This window comes from Urocitellus parryii, chromosome 9 (assembly GCF_045843805.1).
Source record: "Urocitellus parryii isolate mUroPar1 chromosome 9, mUroPar1.hap1, whole genome shotgun sequence".
Taxonomy (NCBI): domain Eukaryota; kingdom Metazoa; phylum Chordata; class Mammalia; order Rodentia; family Sciuridae; genus Urocitellus; species Urocitellus parryii.
Genome location: NC_135539.1, coordinates 73,862,806 through 73,880,586, shown reverse-complemented (window position 1 = coordinate 73,880,586; position 17,781 = coordinate 73,862,806). Strand labels below are relative to the sequence as shown.

The 17,781-nt window shown below is 41.4% G+C and overlaps 1 protein-coding gene across 2 annotated transcripts in view; it reads right to left on the bottom strand.

The window, feature by feature from the left end:
• Positions 1-9,614: 9,614 nt before the first annotated feature.
• The window catches only part of Prkcq (protein kinase C theta), a 119,168-nt gene continuing 111,001 nt past the window's right edge, over positions 9,615-17,781 (bottom strand). For both annotated transcript variants that reach the window (XM_026391827.2, XM_026391828.2), the window contains exons 17-18: positions 13,245-13,373; positions 9,615-10,818 (exon numbers count right to left, since the gene is read on the bottom strand). In XM_026391827.2, coding sequence (XP_026247612.2) covers positions 10,663-10,818; positions 13,245-13,373 — 285 coding nt within the window. In that variant the 3' untranslated portion in view covers positions 9,615-10,662. The remainder of the gene's footprint in view (positions 10,819-13,244; positions 13,374-17,781) is intronic.

The following is a 17,781-nucleotide window of genomic DNA, read 5'->3' as shown; positions in this document are numbered from 1 at the left end:
AAGTACATGTATGAAGACACGAATTGGTGTCAACATACTTTATATACAAATAGAGATATGAAAAATTGTGTTCTATATGTGTAATAAGAATTGTGATAAAAAGCAAAGAAATGTCAGTTATAGTTATTATTATTATCATTGTTATCATTATCATTGTAATTGCTCTTAATATACAATATCCTAATAGCTTCCTTAATATGAAAACTATTCATAGGATAGGACTAAAAATGTATGATACTGACAGATCCATAATGATTTCTTTTACTTTCTCTCTTTTGGGTCATTTGGATGGTTCCTAACATTTTATGCCTGATACTGTGATTTAATATATTTTGATAAACTTTATTTTTGCTTCATATCTATTTACATAGAGTAGTTTCCTGTAGGTGAAATTCTAGCCTCAATGTTGGTTATGAATCTTGGTTATTGTATTTGGATGACTTTTATTTTCCTCTTATGGACCTGTTGCTAGTTGCATTCATTCATTTCTTGTGAAGAATCTCTTCTTGGGAGCAGTTTCCTCTCTTAACATGTAACTTAACAGACATATGGGGAAATCATAACAGAATTGCAAATATCTAATTCTTTCTCATCTAAATAATAGGGTCATATGAGACTGCATATCATGCCAATGGACCTTTATTTACTTAAGTATATGATTTAGTTGTCAATGGACCTTTCTTTAATTAAGTATATGATTCTCTATATGTGCCTAAAGTATTATCAACATATTAAATATATTTATACTTTCTGCCCAATCAAAAAAAAAGATTTTGTGGATATGTACCCCAAAGTGGAATTGCTAGATCATGTAGTAATTTTGTGTTTAATATTTTGAGGAACTATCTTACTGTAGGCCAAAGTGACTCCACTTTTTTACATTCCCATATATAGTGCACAAAAGTTTCAGTTATCTTTCATCCTTGCCAATGCTTATTTTGATTTTTCACTTCACTAATAATTAGTGATGTCGGGCATCTTTTCATTGCTTGCTTGCTCTTTGTATACAGTCTTTGAAGAATTATCTCAAGTCCCTTGCTTGTTTTTTAAAATTATAGGAGTTCTTTATATATTCTGGATATTAACTCCTTATCAGATATATGATATTTTAGTCAGCTTTTTCACTGCTGTGACTAAAAGACCTGACAAGAACAATTTTAGAGGAGGAACTTGTTTGGGGATCATGGTTTCAGAGGTCTCAGTCCACAGACAGCTGGATCCATTCCTTGGGGTGAGAAGTGAGGCAGAACGTCATGGAACAGAGTGACTGAGAAAGTACCTGGGAGCATGGCTCCAGGAAGCAGGGAGAGACTCCAGTCGCCAGATACAAAATATATACCCCAAAGGCACACCCCCATACCCACCCCCTCCAGCCACACCCTACCCCTCCTTCAGTTGCTACTCAATGCGTCACATAAGGGGATTAATTCACTGATTGGGTTCAGGCTGTCATAACCCAATCATTTCTCTTCTAAACCTTCATGCATTGTCACACACATTTTTGGGAACACCTCATGTCCAAACTTTAATATATGGTTTGCATGTATTTTATCCAATTACATAGATTGCTTTTTCACTCTATTGACTGTTTTTTAAAAATATTTCTTTAGTTGTCAATGGACCTTTATTTTACTTATTTATATGCAGTGCTGAGAATTGAACCCAGTACCTCACACATGCTAGGCAAGTGCTCTACCACTGAGCCCTAGCCCCAGCCCTATTGACTGTGTTGTTGGTACACAGAAGCTTTCAATTTTAGTGTCCTACAGTTTATTTTAATTTTTGTTGTTTGTGCTTTTGGTATCATATCTAAGAAATGATTGCCAAGTCCAATGTAATGAAGTATTATCCTTAAGAGTTTTAGGTCCTATATTTTAGGGCCTATATTTTATCTATACTTAAAAATCTTAGGTATTTGGTTCATTTGAGTTAATTTCTGTGTATGGTATAAGATAAGGGCCCAGCTTTATCCTTTTGCCATGTTGTTATCCAATTTTCCAACATCATTTGTTAAAGAAACTTTTCCCATTGAATAGTCTTGGCACTCTTTCAAAATTATTTAACTATATTCAAGGACTTATTTTGGAACTCTTTAATCTATTCCATTGGTATTTAGTCTGTCCTTATGATAGAACCATACTTTATTGATTACCTTAGCTTTAAAACAAATTTTGAGATTGTAATACCTCTAACTTTTTCAATATATATATTTTTGATTATTGTGTCCCTTGAGGTTTCATATAAATTTCAAAATGGAGTTTTCTATTTATGCAAAGATACCATTGCAATTTTAATAGGGATTGTATTATCCCAGGAATAAATGTTTCTTGGTCAGGAATATTAGGATTTTTAAAAATCTATTTCTTGAAGTCAAATTTAGTAATTCACACTTTTTCCTAGGAAGCCATCCATTTTATCCAGGGTTTCAAATATGTTGACATGTAATTATAATTTTATAATTTCTAATATCTATAGCTTCCTTTTTACTTTTTAAATCATGACCATAAACATTTTCTGCATTGCCTTCATAATCAGTCAGTGGGTATTTTTTACTTGAAAGGACCAATTTTTGATTTATTGATAAAGTCTACCACATACTTTTTCCTGTTAATTTATTTCTGCCTTTTAACATTGTCCCTTTTTCCTTTTGTAAGGCTTCTTTGGTATTATTTTTATTACTTCTGTTCACATAGTTAGTTCATTTAAAAATACTTCTCATATGGAAATCTTCACACACAGAAGTGGAGAAAATGCTGTAGTGTTTCCCTGGGCACGGAACACCCAGCCTCGGCAGCCACCAAGTTTCTGCTGAGTATGTTTCATCTCCCTTTCTTAAGATTTCTTTTATTTCTTTCTGGAGTATTTTAAAGAAAATCCTACCTTATTTCATCCATAAGTGCTTCAGTTTATATTCCTACAGAACAAAGACTTTTTTTTGGTGCTAATGGGTTTAATATAAGCACAAGTTCATTTATCTTGAATCTTTCCTGTTTAATAATACATAAACTTAGGTTATATATTTTCCTTAGAATACTTTTACCACCACATCCTACGGATAGTGATACATTTCTATGCTTGCTGCTATTCACTTATAGATAGTTCAGAAATTCTGTTTTGATTTACTCTTTAATGCAGATTGTTTTCCAGTCTGCTTTAAACTTCCCACATAGAATCTTGTCGCTCATCTTGCCACTGTGTTCAGGAACGGCAGCCTCATAAAACAGAGCTTATGTGGCCAGGTTTTGCGAATAGTGATGGTGCTCACCTATTTTACTGTTTACCTGGTGCCACATACTGCTTTCCATAGGTTAGCTCATTTCCTCCTCATTGAGCCCTGTGAATAGGGTACATTTTTTTTCTTAGAAGGGTTATATTTCCAACGTTTGCTGACTTTATAGTTCTCCCTTTATTAGCCTCACACTTGTTCATGGCTACCATTTTCCTATATATTTACCATTTTTTTTGCCTACTTTTTGATTTTTGAGAGGAGCATTTTAATGCCTTTGATCATGATGATGGATTTATCTGTGTTCTTGCATTTCTATTGGTTTTGTTATCTCTCCTTAAAAAAATCTCCATATTTACATTGTATTTAAGATGTTTTTCTTCAGTATAGAATGCCTTTCTTTAAGCTCTGTTTTGTCTGATATGAATATTACTAGGTTTGATATTTTCTTCTCATTTCTTCCTTTGGGTCTTGGCAAAGAATCTCTCCTGGGCTGAACTCTTGTTAGGCTTCTCTGAATTTTTGGACTTCCAGGTTGTTTTAATCATTTTTTTCATCATTGGGACCAAAAGACCTGACAAGAATAATTAGAGGAGGAATGGTTTATTCTGGCCTACATTCCAGAGGCCTCAGTTCTCAGACGGCTGACTCCATTCCTTGGGGCCTGAGGTGAGGCAGCACATCAGGCGGAAGGGTATGGCAGAGGAAAACAGCTCAGGATAGGCAAATGTAAAAAGAGAAGGAATTGTTCCTGAATAAAATTTGTTTTTAATGTTTTAACTACTATCAGGGCTCCCTCCTTTTGCATTACTTTCCTTTCCTTCATTTTTCCTTTTCTTTTACATTTGCCTAGTATATTTTTTCTTATCATATATTGTCAAAATTTCTTGTCATTTTGTTCTGCGTTTACCAATCTTAAATAGCATAAAGACAGCCTTTTTTTTTTTTTTTAAATCAACTGGAGACTCTTATCAGGAGGATTTAGCTCACCAATATATGTTGTGATTAGTAGCATGCATACTCGCATTTATTTCTCCCTTTCATTATTGTTTCTATTTACTATTCCCCTTTGTAATTGCTTTATTAAATTCTTGCTTTATTTATTCTTCTAGTTGTTCTTCTAATTGTTTGAGTGTGAAATGGTCTATTTCTAATCTTCTTATAGTTATCCTTAAATTAAAAGAAAAAAATGACATTACATTTAAGTCTATTGTATTTTCTAGCTCTGACTTTCTGTGAATTTAGCCAAATGGTTATTGTCCTTTGCTTCTTTCTGGTTTTCTTATTGTTGTCCACTCTTGAGCCACTTCATCTTTATTCCTGATAGGCTCACTTTTAGCCTAGTGATGGATAACAAGCCAATTTCAAAGGCATTCATGAAGGTCAGTTACTCCCACAAATGAACATATCTGAAATCTGTTGACATTCTAGTATCCTACAAATCTCAGAGCAGAGATTCTGACTTGTCTAATATTTTACTTTGTTGACCCCTTCAATCAAGTTGGTGGGTCTTTCTTAAGCCAATGTGAAATGATCTTCCCTGGATCCTGAATTTACTACTTGTTTTTTTTATTTCTAGGGATCACCTCTGATAGAGTCTGTGAAAGAAGATCAGGATTATTGGTGTGGATGATATTTGCCCTGTGCTCTGCAAAAAAATTTGATGGGCAAAAAGATCAATGCATATGGCTCAAATGGAATTTTTTATCATATTTGCATTCTAGTTACATTGCTCTTTCTGTCTTCACTGATTTTTGACCTTTGAGAAGAGAAACAATGTATCTTAAGAAATGTCACTTCTACTTCATATTTAATTTACATGTGCCATGAATTTTTGAACCTGTGTGGTATGCTAAGTAAGCATGGTGCCAGGGCAGAGGACACTCTCCCTGTTCTCAAAGAGTTCACAGCAAAAGACACAGCCTGGTGAAAGAAGTGCCATGGGACAGCTTGTAGAAGCACAGGTGGAGACATGAAGGAAGGCCACTAATCTTACCAGACTGGATCAGGAAATTCTTTTTTTTTTTTTTTGAGAGAGAATTTTTTAATATTTATTATTTATTTATTTATTTTTTTCTGGCGGACACAACATCTTTGTTTGTATGTGGTGCTGAGGATTGAACCCGGGTCACATGCATGCCAGGCGAGTGCACTACCACTTGAGCCACATCCCCAGCCCCTGGATCAGGAAATTCTTACCAAACAAAGTGATTTTGGATTGAGAATTGCAGATGGTTAGGAATTGGCCAAGCCCCAATGTGCCTAAACTATTTCAGGCATGTTGAGCTGAAGGTTTGACAACCAGGAGGGGAGCAAGATAATGGGACTGCCAGTGTCTGAAAATTAGAATTGTGTGGGGCAGAGGTGGAGAACTAGGCTGGGAAGGGAGGTGGGACCCAGATGGGAAGGCTATCATTTGCTCTGGAGGTGGGAGTTTGTTCTGTGGGAAACGTGGAACCATAAAACCTGGGATTATTGACTCAGGCCCCACAGAGAGACTTTAAGGAATCCAAGGTCCATTTGATATTGTATGACAAGCTGTATTTACAAAAGGTCAGAATCTTTGACTAGAGGAACTTAAGGAGCAGAAGTGGGAATAACAATCATGTTAGCCTATTAGATCTTGGGTGGCCAAGGGGATGGATCAGGGTTGTTGGTGCTATGGCTGAGAGATTTGTTAGGCGGCTCTTGTACTCATGATCCAGGTAGGAAGATATACAAACGAGAAGTAAGATTATGGTGGTAGAGATGAGGGAAGAGGACAGATGTGAAGTACATTATGTGGCAACCCATCATGGGGTGCTTAGACATCACCTGGCAGATGGCAGGAAATGGATACTGGCTAAGCTGACTTTGTAGGAGTCTTACTAAACTGGGCTCTTGAGGATGTGTCCAGGACAGGCCTTGTGGGTCTCAGAGAACTCTGTCTGAAATTTTGTTAAGGAGGGAGTCTCTGTCACTCTAAATATGGTACAGATTTATAAAGGACAACACGGTGTGGACATTCTACCTCCAGGAAGAAGCAGCTGCTGACTCCCAGATAAACAAGCTTCTATTTTGTGTGGAAAAACCATGAGCTTTGCCATCAAAGAGAATAATATTGGAGGCTGATGACAGAAAAAGAAAGTGGGAAATGAGAAGCTAGAGAAAAATGCAAAAGAATAAGAACCACCATATGGAATTCATGGGGACCAAAGTTCAGTGATTCTGAGAAGCCGTGTCACAGGACAAGCCACATGCAGGCCAGGCAGTAATGTGATGTCTCTCGATTGCATCTGTGGTGGCAGCAGCACTCAGGGAAACATAGACTTCATTGTAGCCCTTTAAACTCACTGCTGACTTAATTAAATAGTGTGTGTGAGTGTCACGTAGCTGCTGTAACAAATTACCACAAACTAAGTAGCTTAAAAATTAATTTTTCTCATAGTTCTGGAAGATGAAAGTCTGAAGTCAAGGTGTTATCCATGTTCTCTCCAAAGGCTCTGTGGGAGGCTCTTTCCCTGCTGCTTCTAATTTCTGAAGACTGAGGTGTCCCTAGGCTTGTGGACGCATAACTTCTATCTCTGCCCGTCTTCACATGGCCCTTTGTGCTGTCAGTCTGTGTTGAATCTCTTCTAACTTCTTCTTATAAAGACACCTGTCATTGGACTTAGGGCCTACTCATATAATCCAGGATGATCTCATCTTAAGATCCTTAATTACATCTGTGACCTTTTGTTCAAATAAGTTCACAGGTACCAGGGGGATATATATTTTGAGGGGCTGCCATTCACCTCACTTTACAGTGTGTCTTAGTCTGATTTTTCCCCTACTATAATAGGATATCAGAAGCTGCATAGTTTGTAAAGAAAAGAGATTTATTTAGTTTATGATTCTGGAGGCTGGGAAGTCCAAGAACATAGTGCCAGTATCTGGCCAGGGCCTTTGTGATGTGTCATGCCATGGTGAAGGTGGAAGGGCAAATGTGAGCCAAACCTGCTTTAATAACCACACACTCATGACAGTTGACCTCTCCCACACAAACAGCATCAGTCCATTCAAGAAGGAGGAGCCCTCAAGACCTAATCATCTTGGGGCTGGGGATGTGGCTCAAGCGGTAGTGTGCTCGCCTGGCATGCATGCGGCCTGGGTTCGAATCTGAGCACCACATACAAACAAAGATGTTGTGTCCGCCGAAAACTAAAAAATAAAATATTAAAAATTCTCTCCCTCTCTCTCTCTCTCTCTCTCTCTCTCTCTAAAAAAAAAGACCTAATCATCTCTTATGAGGCCTCGCCTCCCAACTCTGATACTTTGAGGCTAAAGTTTCCAACGCATGAACTTCAGGGGACCCGTTCATACCATAGCCCCACCTGTCCACCTGTCCACTAGCTCACCTCTTTTTGAGACAACTATAGAAAGGAACTGTGGGGTACATTGGACTGAGACTCTGTGCTCACAGGGTTTATAGTTTATTAGGAGATGACAAATGCCGTGAGTGCAGACTAGAGGTGTAGTACCAGGGGAGCTTTTGGAGGTGGGTTACACCAGCTGGGGTGGGGATCAGCCAGGATCAGGGAGACTTCACAGCAGACCAGTCCTTTGAACTGCATCCAAGAGACAGGCAGACTTTGGGCAAGTGGGGATGAGGTATATCAGGCAAAATAACAATAATAATAATAAATATCATTATTATTATCATCATTATCAAGGAGACCCAAGGGTAGGTTGGAAATGATGGGTGTTTACAGGCAGGGATGAGAAAATCAGCCATCCTGGATAACAGGGTGAGTACAAGAAAGGTAGCAATGAGGGCAAAGGAAGAGGTTGTCTGGGTACCCAGGCTTGGTGGTACTGAGTGAGTTTTAGCCAACGAGGATTACATGGGGTTTGGAACATACCCCCCATGTTCATTGTGACATGATGAAAACTTTCATTTGTGAGGATAATTTAGATGCTATATGTAAGAATTAAAATGGGGATCTTTAGAGGAATGGATGAAGAAAATGTATGTGTTCACAATGGAGTTGACTCAGCCATGCAGAATTTTTGAATGAAAGTATGATATTTGCTGGTAAATGGATGGAAATGGAGAATATCATGCTAAGTGAAGTAAGCCAGACGCGGACAATCAAGGGTTCAATGTTTCCTCTCACATGTAAAAGCTAGAGTAAAACCATGGAAAGAAGGTGGTATGGGGGAATTGTGTCTAATAAATTATATAGAGAATATCAGAAGAGTAGTAGGAGGAGACAGGGAGGGAGGAGGGATGGGAAAGGGGAAGAAATGTGGACTCAATTTGACAAATCATGTAATGAGCATGTAGAAAGATAACACAGGGAATTTCACCTTTATGTAGAAAGCACCAAACAAAAATAAATGAATAAATGAGTGAAGAGAAGATTGGTAGAGAATGATAGGGGAGGAGAGGGGAAGGAGGAATAGGGAGTGAAATGGAGTAAATCAAATTCTAAATGTGTATGATTTTATCCAACTGAACCCAACTTCTATGTGTAACTATAATGCTCTAATTAAAAAACAAAAAGAAATTAAGGTGGGGGAGAGACTTGATATGGCGGGTTAGTCAGAGGCTATTGATCCAGGCTCCATTAGCAAGCAATAGGCAAAGTAGAGATGAGTATGTGTTTCAGAGACTTCAGAGGTAGAATCATAGGATTTGGTAAAGAAAGAAACTTAGGAGGTTAGAGGGGGAGAAGGAATGGTTGGTCATGACTCAGGTTCTGAGCCCAGTCCCTGGGGCCCCGGTGGTGTCTTCAACAGACACAGGAACTAAAAGAGAGAACAAGGTCACAAGAAAGCGGGATGGGCTCACTACAGGCACACCGCGCTCGTGGAGTCGGCTTGGAGCCTGGCAGAGAGGCCAGAGCTGGAGATGGGGATCTGAGACCGTCTGCATGGCATGGAGTGGTCATTGAAGACCGGAAGTGGGAGAAAAACACCAACGGGAAGCGCAGGAAGGAGAAGGAGCTACAGAGGGCCAAGCAAATATGAAAGAGAGGCCACAGGAAAATAGTGTATCAGGGAGCCCGAGCAGGCCAGGTCAGAGACCGCATCCTTCCTGTAGAAAAACCAGCCGGAACAAGAACCACAGGCCTGGAAAGGGGACAGCTTTGGAGGAAGTGAGGCAGTCGAGGTGTGAGGGCAGAGCCTCGAGTGGGTGGTGGTGATGGAGAGGTGACATGGCAGAACGCTGCTTCAGGAAATCTCACAGGGAGGGGAAGGGAGAGACGGTGATGGTGATTTACGACTTATCTGGATCTCTTAGCCACTGGGCGTGTTTTGATTTCTGAATTTTTAAACATCCAGTCAATGCTAGCTACATTTTGAAGATCAACATGACAGAAACAAGTTCTTGGTGGGGTGGTAAATAGGGAATTAAACTATTAAGAAGCATCTTTCTTTATTTATTCCATTTTTTACACATCTACCTCTTTGTCATCAAGTCACAACAGTTTACCAAAATATACAAACAGCACAAATACTTTAAAATGTATAGTTAGGATTCTAATAAAATGAGATTGACTACTGCAAATCGCATGCATGGGTTGTTTATCTTGAATGAGGCCTAAAGAGAGGCTTGTCCTCAAATTACAACAGTGAGGGCGTAGGAGGGACTGGTGATCTTTTCTTTTAGAAAAATCGTGCACTTCATTTCTCTTCTTGTCGTGGTGTGAGGATGGTGATGAATGACAGCCGGACAGGGGTAAAATGATGCTATCTTTGTTGGACTCTGAACTTAATTTCTACGTTGACAAGACAACCAGCGTAGGTGTTCTAATTAGTGAGCCTTCCCTATCCAGTCACACAAGCTCTTTCCATTTTCCTCTTTCCTGTGAATTTTATGGCTAATCAGAATGAATGGATTTGTGAATCTCAAGTTACAAGCTTCGTTTATTGTGAAGAATCCTATTAGAACCTATGTAGGGTTCCCCCACCAATCCATTTACCATTCCGCAGGTACGCGTAGCGTGAAATGGGTTAGTGGTTACTAGTCTGCGGCTAAGTGAGATCCACTACTAGGCTAGGTGATGGCTGTTTCCGTCTTTGTACTACTTGGCTCCTTGATTCATCAAACATTTCATTGATCAGCAGTTGATGCCCAAGGGAAGAACCGTAATTTAGAGAAGTATTAGGTTTCAAATCTTTCACAGTGTAAAGAGCCATTTTTCAAGTAAATAGCTAGGGTTAGTAATGACCTAACTTCAAGGTCGGCTGTGAAAGATGCCAGGAGATAAAACGGGACCTTTGTCATTAGTGAAGTAGAGTTGGTTTCTGCTACAGATAAAATGTCACGTGAGGTGCTAAAAGGGCTCACTCAGCCTTTATTGTCGAGTGTTTCTTTCCTTTTCCTTCTTGAAGAAGGGACCTTAAGAAGTGTTGCTGGAACCGGGGACAGGAAGAAGATGAATTCCCTCGAGGCTCTGTAGAGGCGGGATTCATGAGATGAGCCCCTCCATCCCTGGGTTAACGAAGGAAAAGTTCCTAAACATATTCTGGTCCATGCTGTTGATCAGGGCTCTATCAGCAAACGACAGGCGGGGTTTCTCATTCAAGAATTCTTTGTCGAAATTGCTACAGTCGTAGGGTGATTTCTGGGTCATGGATGAAGGGGGAGAAAAAGGGAAAAGGAAAATCAGTGGCTACATTCATGATCTCATCTTTGGTTGTCAAGGCTATCATCTGTGTCTGACAAAGCTGGCATCTGGGGAAACGCTAAACCGAAAGGAAACTTACAGGTTATCATGAACGGCTGGCAGTGAATGTCTCTGTGATCCAGAGTCATCAGTTTTTTAGTAATATCATGAAATCCACATAGCGTGGCTCCCCGGTGTTCATTCAATAGGATCTAATGCTCCTCGTTCAGAATTTCTGTGAAGGAGGACTGGCCACCTTTGAAAAAGTGGTGAGCCCACATTTGATCTCTGTCCTTTATCTGGAACAGAGGTGAGGAGGTGTTGTGTGTGTGGGGGAGGCGGCAAGGGAAGGAGGTGGGAAGGAACCTGGCAGGTTATATATTCCTGTTCTTTTATCCGCATCCTTTGCTATTGTTGATTCCTCTGCCTGTGTTAATTTTATCGTCTTCTAGAGACAACACAGACTGGGACAAGCGCCTTTCAGATCCTTGGTCCTATTGGTTCTCGAGACTGGAAAAAGAGGCGGGGCCAGTAATAACAAATACCTATTGATGAATTCTGATCGGCATGCAGTACACTTCAGCTTTCAAAGATGAGATTAGCCATTATCAAAAGAGGGTCACATGAGCAAAATCAAGGTCAGGCTTCCCACCCGCAAGGGGCTCTGGGATGGTGAGGTCGAGAGCTTGCTGCCCCTGTCTACAAACAGCTGCTCAGACCCCAGGCCAGGGAAATGCCTTCCTACCAGCAGAACTGAGAATTGTCCTGTGGATCAAGCCCAAATCAAACATCTGATTTTTATATGGCAAATATCAAGTCAATGCTAATCTGCAGTAGAAGGTCAGGCAGGAAGCCAGCTGTTCCCATGGCCAAAATCAGGCAAAAACTCACCTTATCATAAGTAAATGGTCAATAGTGTATTGGATGTGATATCACCATAACTAGTCAGAGGGCGAGAGGCCCGGCTGAGATGTATGCCTGAGACATATGCTAAGAACAACTCTTCTAACCCTGGCGATGAGGCACATGGCTTCCTCCAGCCATTTGCTGTCATGGTAACAGCTATGGCTGTTTCCTGGGGTGAAACCTACAAGCCTGTGCTATTTCAGCAGCCATGGCAGAGATGGTCCATGCCCAGCCAAGTAATTATGACCCTGTTCGCAGCAATCACCAGCAATAGTTAAAGCTTTAAAGCTGGCAAATTCACCACTTACTACTTACTTTAAAAACTTACTTAAAAACTGTGATAAAATATATATATATATATATAAGATGAAATTTGCCTTTTAACTTTTTTTGTGTGTGTGCAGTGCTGGGTATTGAACTCAGAGCCTCCCACATGATAGGAAAGCACCCTACCACTGAGCTGTAGCCCCGGCCTTTTATCTTTATTTTTTAAAATTTTGAGACAGGGTCTTTCAAATTTGTTGAGGAGCTGGCTAAGTTGCAGAGGCTGGCCTCAAACTTGTGATCCTCCTGCCTCAGCCTCCTGAGTAGCTGGGATTAAAGGTATACTCCACCACTCCTGGTCCATTACTTCAGAGTACAGGTGAGTGGCAGTAAGCACATTCTCGTCATTGTATAACCATGACCGCCCATCTCCAGAACTTTTTCTACCTTGACTGTGGTTCATTTTTGTTTCCACTTTATGATGCTCATCTTGTTGTAAGCCAGGTTGCTCTGCCTTTTCTGATATAGGTTAGTGACTTTCACTAGTGCAAAAGCACACGGGAAGTCAGAGATCTATCTTTTTCTAAACACTGATTTACTTTTCCTTCCCTCAGCTGAAGAACACTTAATGATTGCCACTAGAGACTGTAGCTATGGGAGCACATTACAGATGGTAGCTAAACTTGAATGGAAAAATGGTTCCAACATTCCTCACATAGAATGCAGGTTTAGGGACAAGATTGGACCACTCAGCCTGTGACCACTAAGTATGTACATAGCATCTGCCAGAAGCCCCTCTCATCTGACAGCCACCCCTCAAAATACATATCCCACCCAGACACACTGTGAAGTTCATTCTTCATGCAGGGACATTTTGACTATAGACGTTAAATTTTACAAGCAAGACCCGTGCCATGGTGCACGCCTATCATCCCAGCTACCTGGAGGCTGGAGCAGGAGGGTGGCAAATTGGAGGCCAGCCTAGAAATTTTGTGAAACTCTGTCTTAAAATGAGAAACATAAACATAAAAAGGGCTGGGGTCTAGCTCAGTGGCGAATACCCCTAGATTCAGCTCGCAGGGAGTTCGCCTGTCTGGAAGCAGAAAATGATTCCCCAGCGGGTGGGCCGGGGAGGTGTCAGGACTGGGCAGAGCTTGGAGCAGCCTGTGAGGATGGGAGAGTGGTGGACAATCGTCCCACAGCTGAGTCCTCACCACTTTGGGCCTGAAAGGTGGGTCGATCTTCTTTCTCTCCAGTTCCTCCCAGTTGATCTCCCGAAACATAGGATGCTGGCGGATGTCGCCCTTGACTCCCAGCCTCTTTTCCGGTTCTCTCACAAAGAGCTGAAAAGGAGCAGAGGACAGGCAGCTTACCTCACTGCTCAAGGGATGAACCACTTCGCACCAGGTGGGGCTGGACCTGTTATGGACAGCCTCCTGCCTGCCTCTGACTCAGGTCCAGCTGGCCCTGACACTCTCCCTGGATGAGACTTCCTGAGCACTCAAAGCCTTTACTCTATGACCCTGTGCTAGCCTCAGGTCAGCTTCACCAGGTATTATTAATGGGATCTTTGGCAAATCCCAGAATTCAATAAATTGAGCCAAGGGCTCAACTCACAGGGCTATTCTGAGGATGATAAAATAGCCATTGGCACACACAGGGAGCATACAGGTGCACCCTCATACAGAGGCACGCACGCCTACAAACACATGTACATGGGAACACACGAACACACAGGCACAATCGTACATACATGCATACACACGCACGCCCACGCACGCTCACACATACATTTGTGCACTCAGACTCCTGACCTGTAAGACCCAACAGCAAAGACTAAGTGATTATTTGTTCTTTGATTGGCTGTCGGTTGATTATGATTTCTTCTTAGGGTCCCCATACCATGGGCCTTGGGGGTCATATGAACTAGTCCCACATGGTTAGCCTGAAACTCTGCAAGACACCTGAGAACCACCTTGACTCCTCTAGCCTGCTGGGGCGGTGATATCTCATTCAATGTTCTTTTACGGTCACCTAAGAGATGCTTATGTTTCTTCTTGTACTGTCCCTGGGCATTTGGAGAAGTCCCCCTTCCAAGTTTTATGTCCACTGTGCTGGGTATTATAACCAGGGCTCTGCACATGCCAGTCAAGTGCTGTACTACTGAGCCACACCCCCAGCCCTCCTGTACTCTTGGATCAGCTGTTTGTTTCTAAGGTGACCCCTGGTCACAGGCATCTCAAGGAAACTGTGGATCTTTCAACCAGGCCCATGGTGAAACGCAGCGACTTTCCTGGGGGTTTGACAAGGACTTGCCTCCATCTTTTGCTTTTGTGACTTGCAAGAACAGCATTTGTATGTTCTAAAACGCCGTTTCACCTTTGTTATCTACTGCTTGAAAGTCTTCGGAGGCTCTGTTCTACCAAAACCATAAAGATCAAACAACATCCTGTAGCAAGTGAGGTTTTTTTTTTTTCTTTTTCTTTTTTATTTTGAAGCAGGAGAATCTCTTGAAAAGTTCCCAGCGTGGTGTGCACGCAGCCATCTAGCACAAACACCTGGTAAAGTCCTCCTTGGCCCCCTTGCCTCTCGCCCTCTTGTGGTGGGGGGACCACTGAGGACTCTGTGGAAACCTGGGTTTCTATAGCAGCTGAGGACAAAACAACTGTGCCATGCAAAGAACACTGGGCTGTTTACCCAAGAGATTTACTACCCACGTGGTGCTGGGTACATTTTTTGAGTCTCAATGTCCTTGTGTTAGTCAGCTTTCTATTTCTGTAACAAAATAGATGAGAGAACCAATTTAAAAAAGAGAAAAGGTTTGCTTTGGTGCATGGCTTCAGAGGTGTCAAGGTATGCATGATCGGCCCTGATGCTTTTGGGCCTGTGCTCAGGCAGTATGTCCTGGTGGGGAGACCATGGTGGGGTGGGGCTGGTCGCTTTGTGGCACCCAAGAAGCAGAGAGGAAGAGGAAGGGCTGGAGTCCCACAGTTCCCTTCAAGGACTTGTGCTGATGACCTAAGCCCTCTCATTGGGCTCTACCTCTTTAAGACTCCACCATCTCTCAACAGCTGCAAGCCAGGGACTAAGCCACTGGCACATGGGCCTTTTGCAGGACATTGAAGATGCAACACTTAGTGGTCCTCATCTGTAAACAAGGACTAATCAAGGTCATTTCTAGAGTTCGAATATCCATGAGCCCCGGGCAACATTCGGGGCTCGAGATTGATAACGTCACTCATCCCTACCTCTGTTCTTTGAGAGTCGGGCGCTGTGCTAGATGCCTCAGCTACATCATCCTGACTTGATTTGTTTGTTTTAATTGTACGATTTTGGGGTACAGTGTGATATGTTGATATACGTATACATCAAGGGATGACTGAGCCAAACTAACAAACATATCCATCACCTCGGAGACTTTAACCTTTGTGTGTGATAAGAACATTAAACTCTGTGCTCTTCAAATTTCCATTACACTGTACATTATTGTTAACTCTCGTCACAGTGCTCTCCAATAGACCTTCGGTATTTATTTCTCCTGTTTAAACGGAATTTCATGTCCTTGTCCTGATTTTAAAAACAAGTCCAAAAAGCAGATACTGTATTGTTATCCCAGTTGTCAGTTAAGGAAAATGAAGCTCAGAGTAGCTAAGTCACTGGCTCAAAATGACACATCCAGTCAGTGGCAGGGTCTCAATGATCAGCAGCCTCTTTCCTATTTTTAGTGTTAGGGGGTCTCTCTGCTGAGTGCCACAGACCATCTCCCACTACAGAAATTCTCACCTGGCATCTCCCCCTCACATCCCAAGACTGTTTTCTATTGGTTTGTAACATCTGGAAAGCAGACTGTATTTCTATTTCTTTCAAAGTCTAGTTGAGTGCCGTGCACAAAGTAGGTGTTCAGCAAATGTTGGCTGCCTAAACGAATATCCTGTCTTTCCATGTGGTCTATCTGCAGTTCTTCTCTTAGCTCCCTGTTTTCTCTTTTTAGCCTCCTTTACAGAAAAGACACTAAGTTCACAGTGACACATATTTTCCTGTGGACTCCAAAGCTAAACTCAACAGATAGTGATATTTTCAAAACCAGAGGGAGTAAGTGACATGCCCCATATCTCTTTCCTGGAAATGATCCTAGTAAATGACCTCTACTACTTAAGGATATTTTGATGAAATAGGAGTAGATAGAAGGTTTAAGTGCGTCAAGAATGGGCCCCCAACTAGCTGATGTTATAATGAAATGCTTTAGGAATTAAGTTAGAAGTAGCTACCCTGGGCCAGGTGTGCACCACGCTAGGTTTTCCATTCGATTTTTTTTTTTTTTTTTGGCAAACATGTGGCATTTGTACTAAGAAAACTGTGACAAAGAGACTTCTGAGCTTGGTTTATATACCTATGAAATGTCAAAAGTGTACTTTAAGAAGTAAAATGGATAATGAGAAGATCATGTGATCTACAGCTTCAAAGTCCAATATTTTTTTCTAGTTTTGCACAGAGTAGTGAATTATCATCTTTTCTGCCTGAAGCAAATTGACCTGCCTACAGTCTTGAGGATGACCATTCCTGAGGAGGTCAAGGTTACTGGCTCCAGGGAAATAAAGTTCATGAGGAAAGATTTGTCATCGCCCTTAAAAGCTGTCAGAAGGGTGGTTTACGTTGATAGGAAACAGCACACTCTTGCATGAATGGTCAGGATGTAGCTGGAGCTTGTTTAAATCTGTTTGACAGCCTGAGCAAGGAAGCAAGCAGTTCCTAGCTGCTGAGGAGGGCCACCATCGGCTGGGACAGGTTGTACCTGGAATCCACCCTCTGTTCAGTCCTTCCTTAGATACGTCTATTGAAAGGGAAACATTTCTGTTCAAGATCATTAGTTTTTCATCATTTTCAAACAAAAGGACAGGACATCCTGCATGAATAAATAGGGAGGAAAAGGTTTTTCTTTGGCAGTAATCAGCTGGACCGCAGTGTCCCCCACCCCCGGGAATTCTTGATGGATCACAGCTGCTCTTGACATGAAATTTGTTCAGTGCTCTACATGCCCCCATGTGTTATGAGGGGTAAGGGATACAGCCTGACACTGATGCTTATAAGGGAAGTCACAGAAGGCTGCTTCGTTCAGCTTTTCCAGAGGACCCATGACTTCTAGGTTTCACAACATCACGCAGAAGTTCCTGGAGGAAATTTCTGAGAAATGGTGTTACCTTTGACTTTTGCAGACCAAGGGCCTGAGAATGTGGGGGTTGTTAGGTCAAAGCAGCTGAGAGGTAGAGACAGAACCGGAAGCCAGTCACTGGCAGCAAATTGCATGATGGAATCTAAGTTTTAATCAGCCCAACTTCTGGAATATGGGCATGAGAAAGGACATTGGGATTTTTACTAACTCATGTGGGAAATACTAAGCTTAGACTCTTTCATGTGGCTATAAAACCTCTTTTACCTACTAGTCTATCTTCTTTATTCTCACTTGTCTTGGCTTCTGTTCAATTCATCAAATTTATTTCTTACTCTCATGGCAAATCTTTCTTTTGCCACTGACACTACTCTGCACATGTTGAATTTGTGTGTGTGTGTGTGAGTGTGTGTTTGCATGGCATTTATACTTATGTGTAGTTTTGCTTTTAAGCTTTTAATTTTGAAATAATTACAGATTCTTGGCACATTAGAAAGCTGGTACAGAGATGTCTCGTGTGTCTTTGGCCAAGTCTTCTGCAATGGCTATGTTTCACATAATGGTAGCATAATAACAAACCCAGG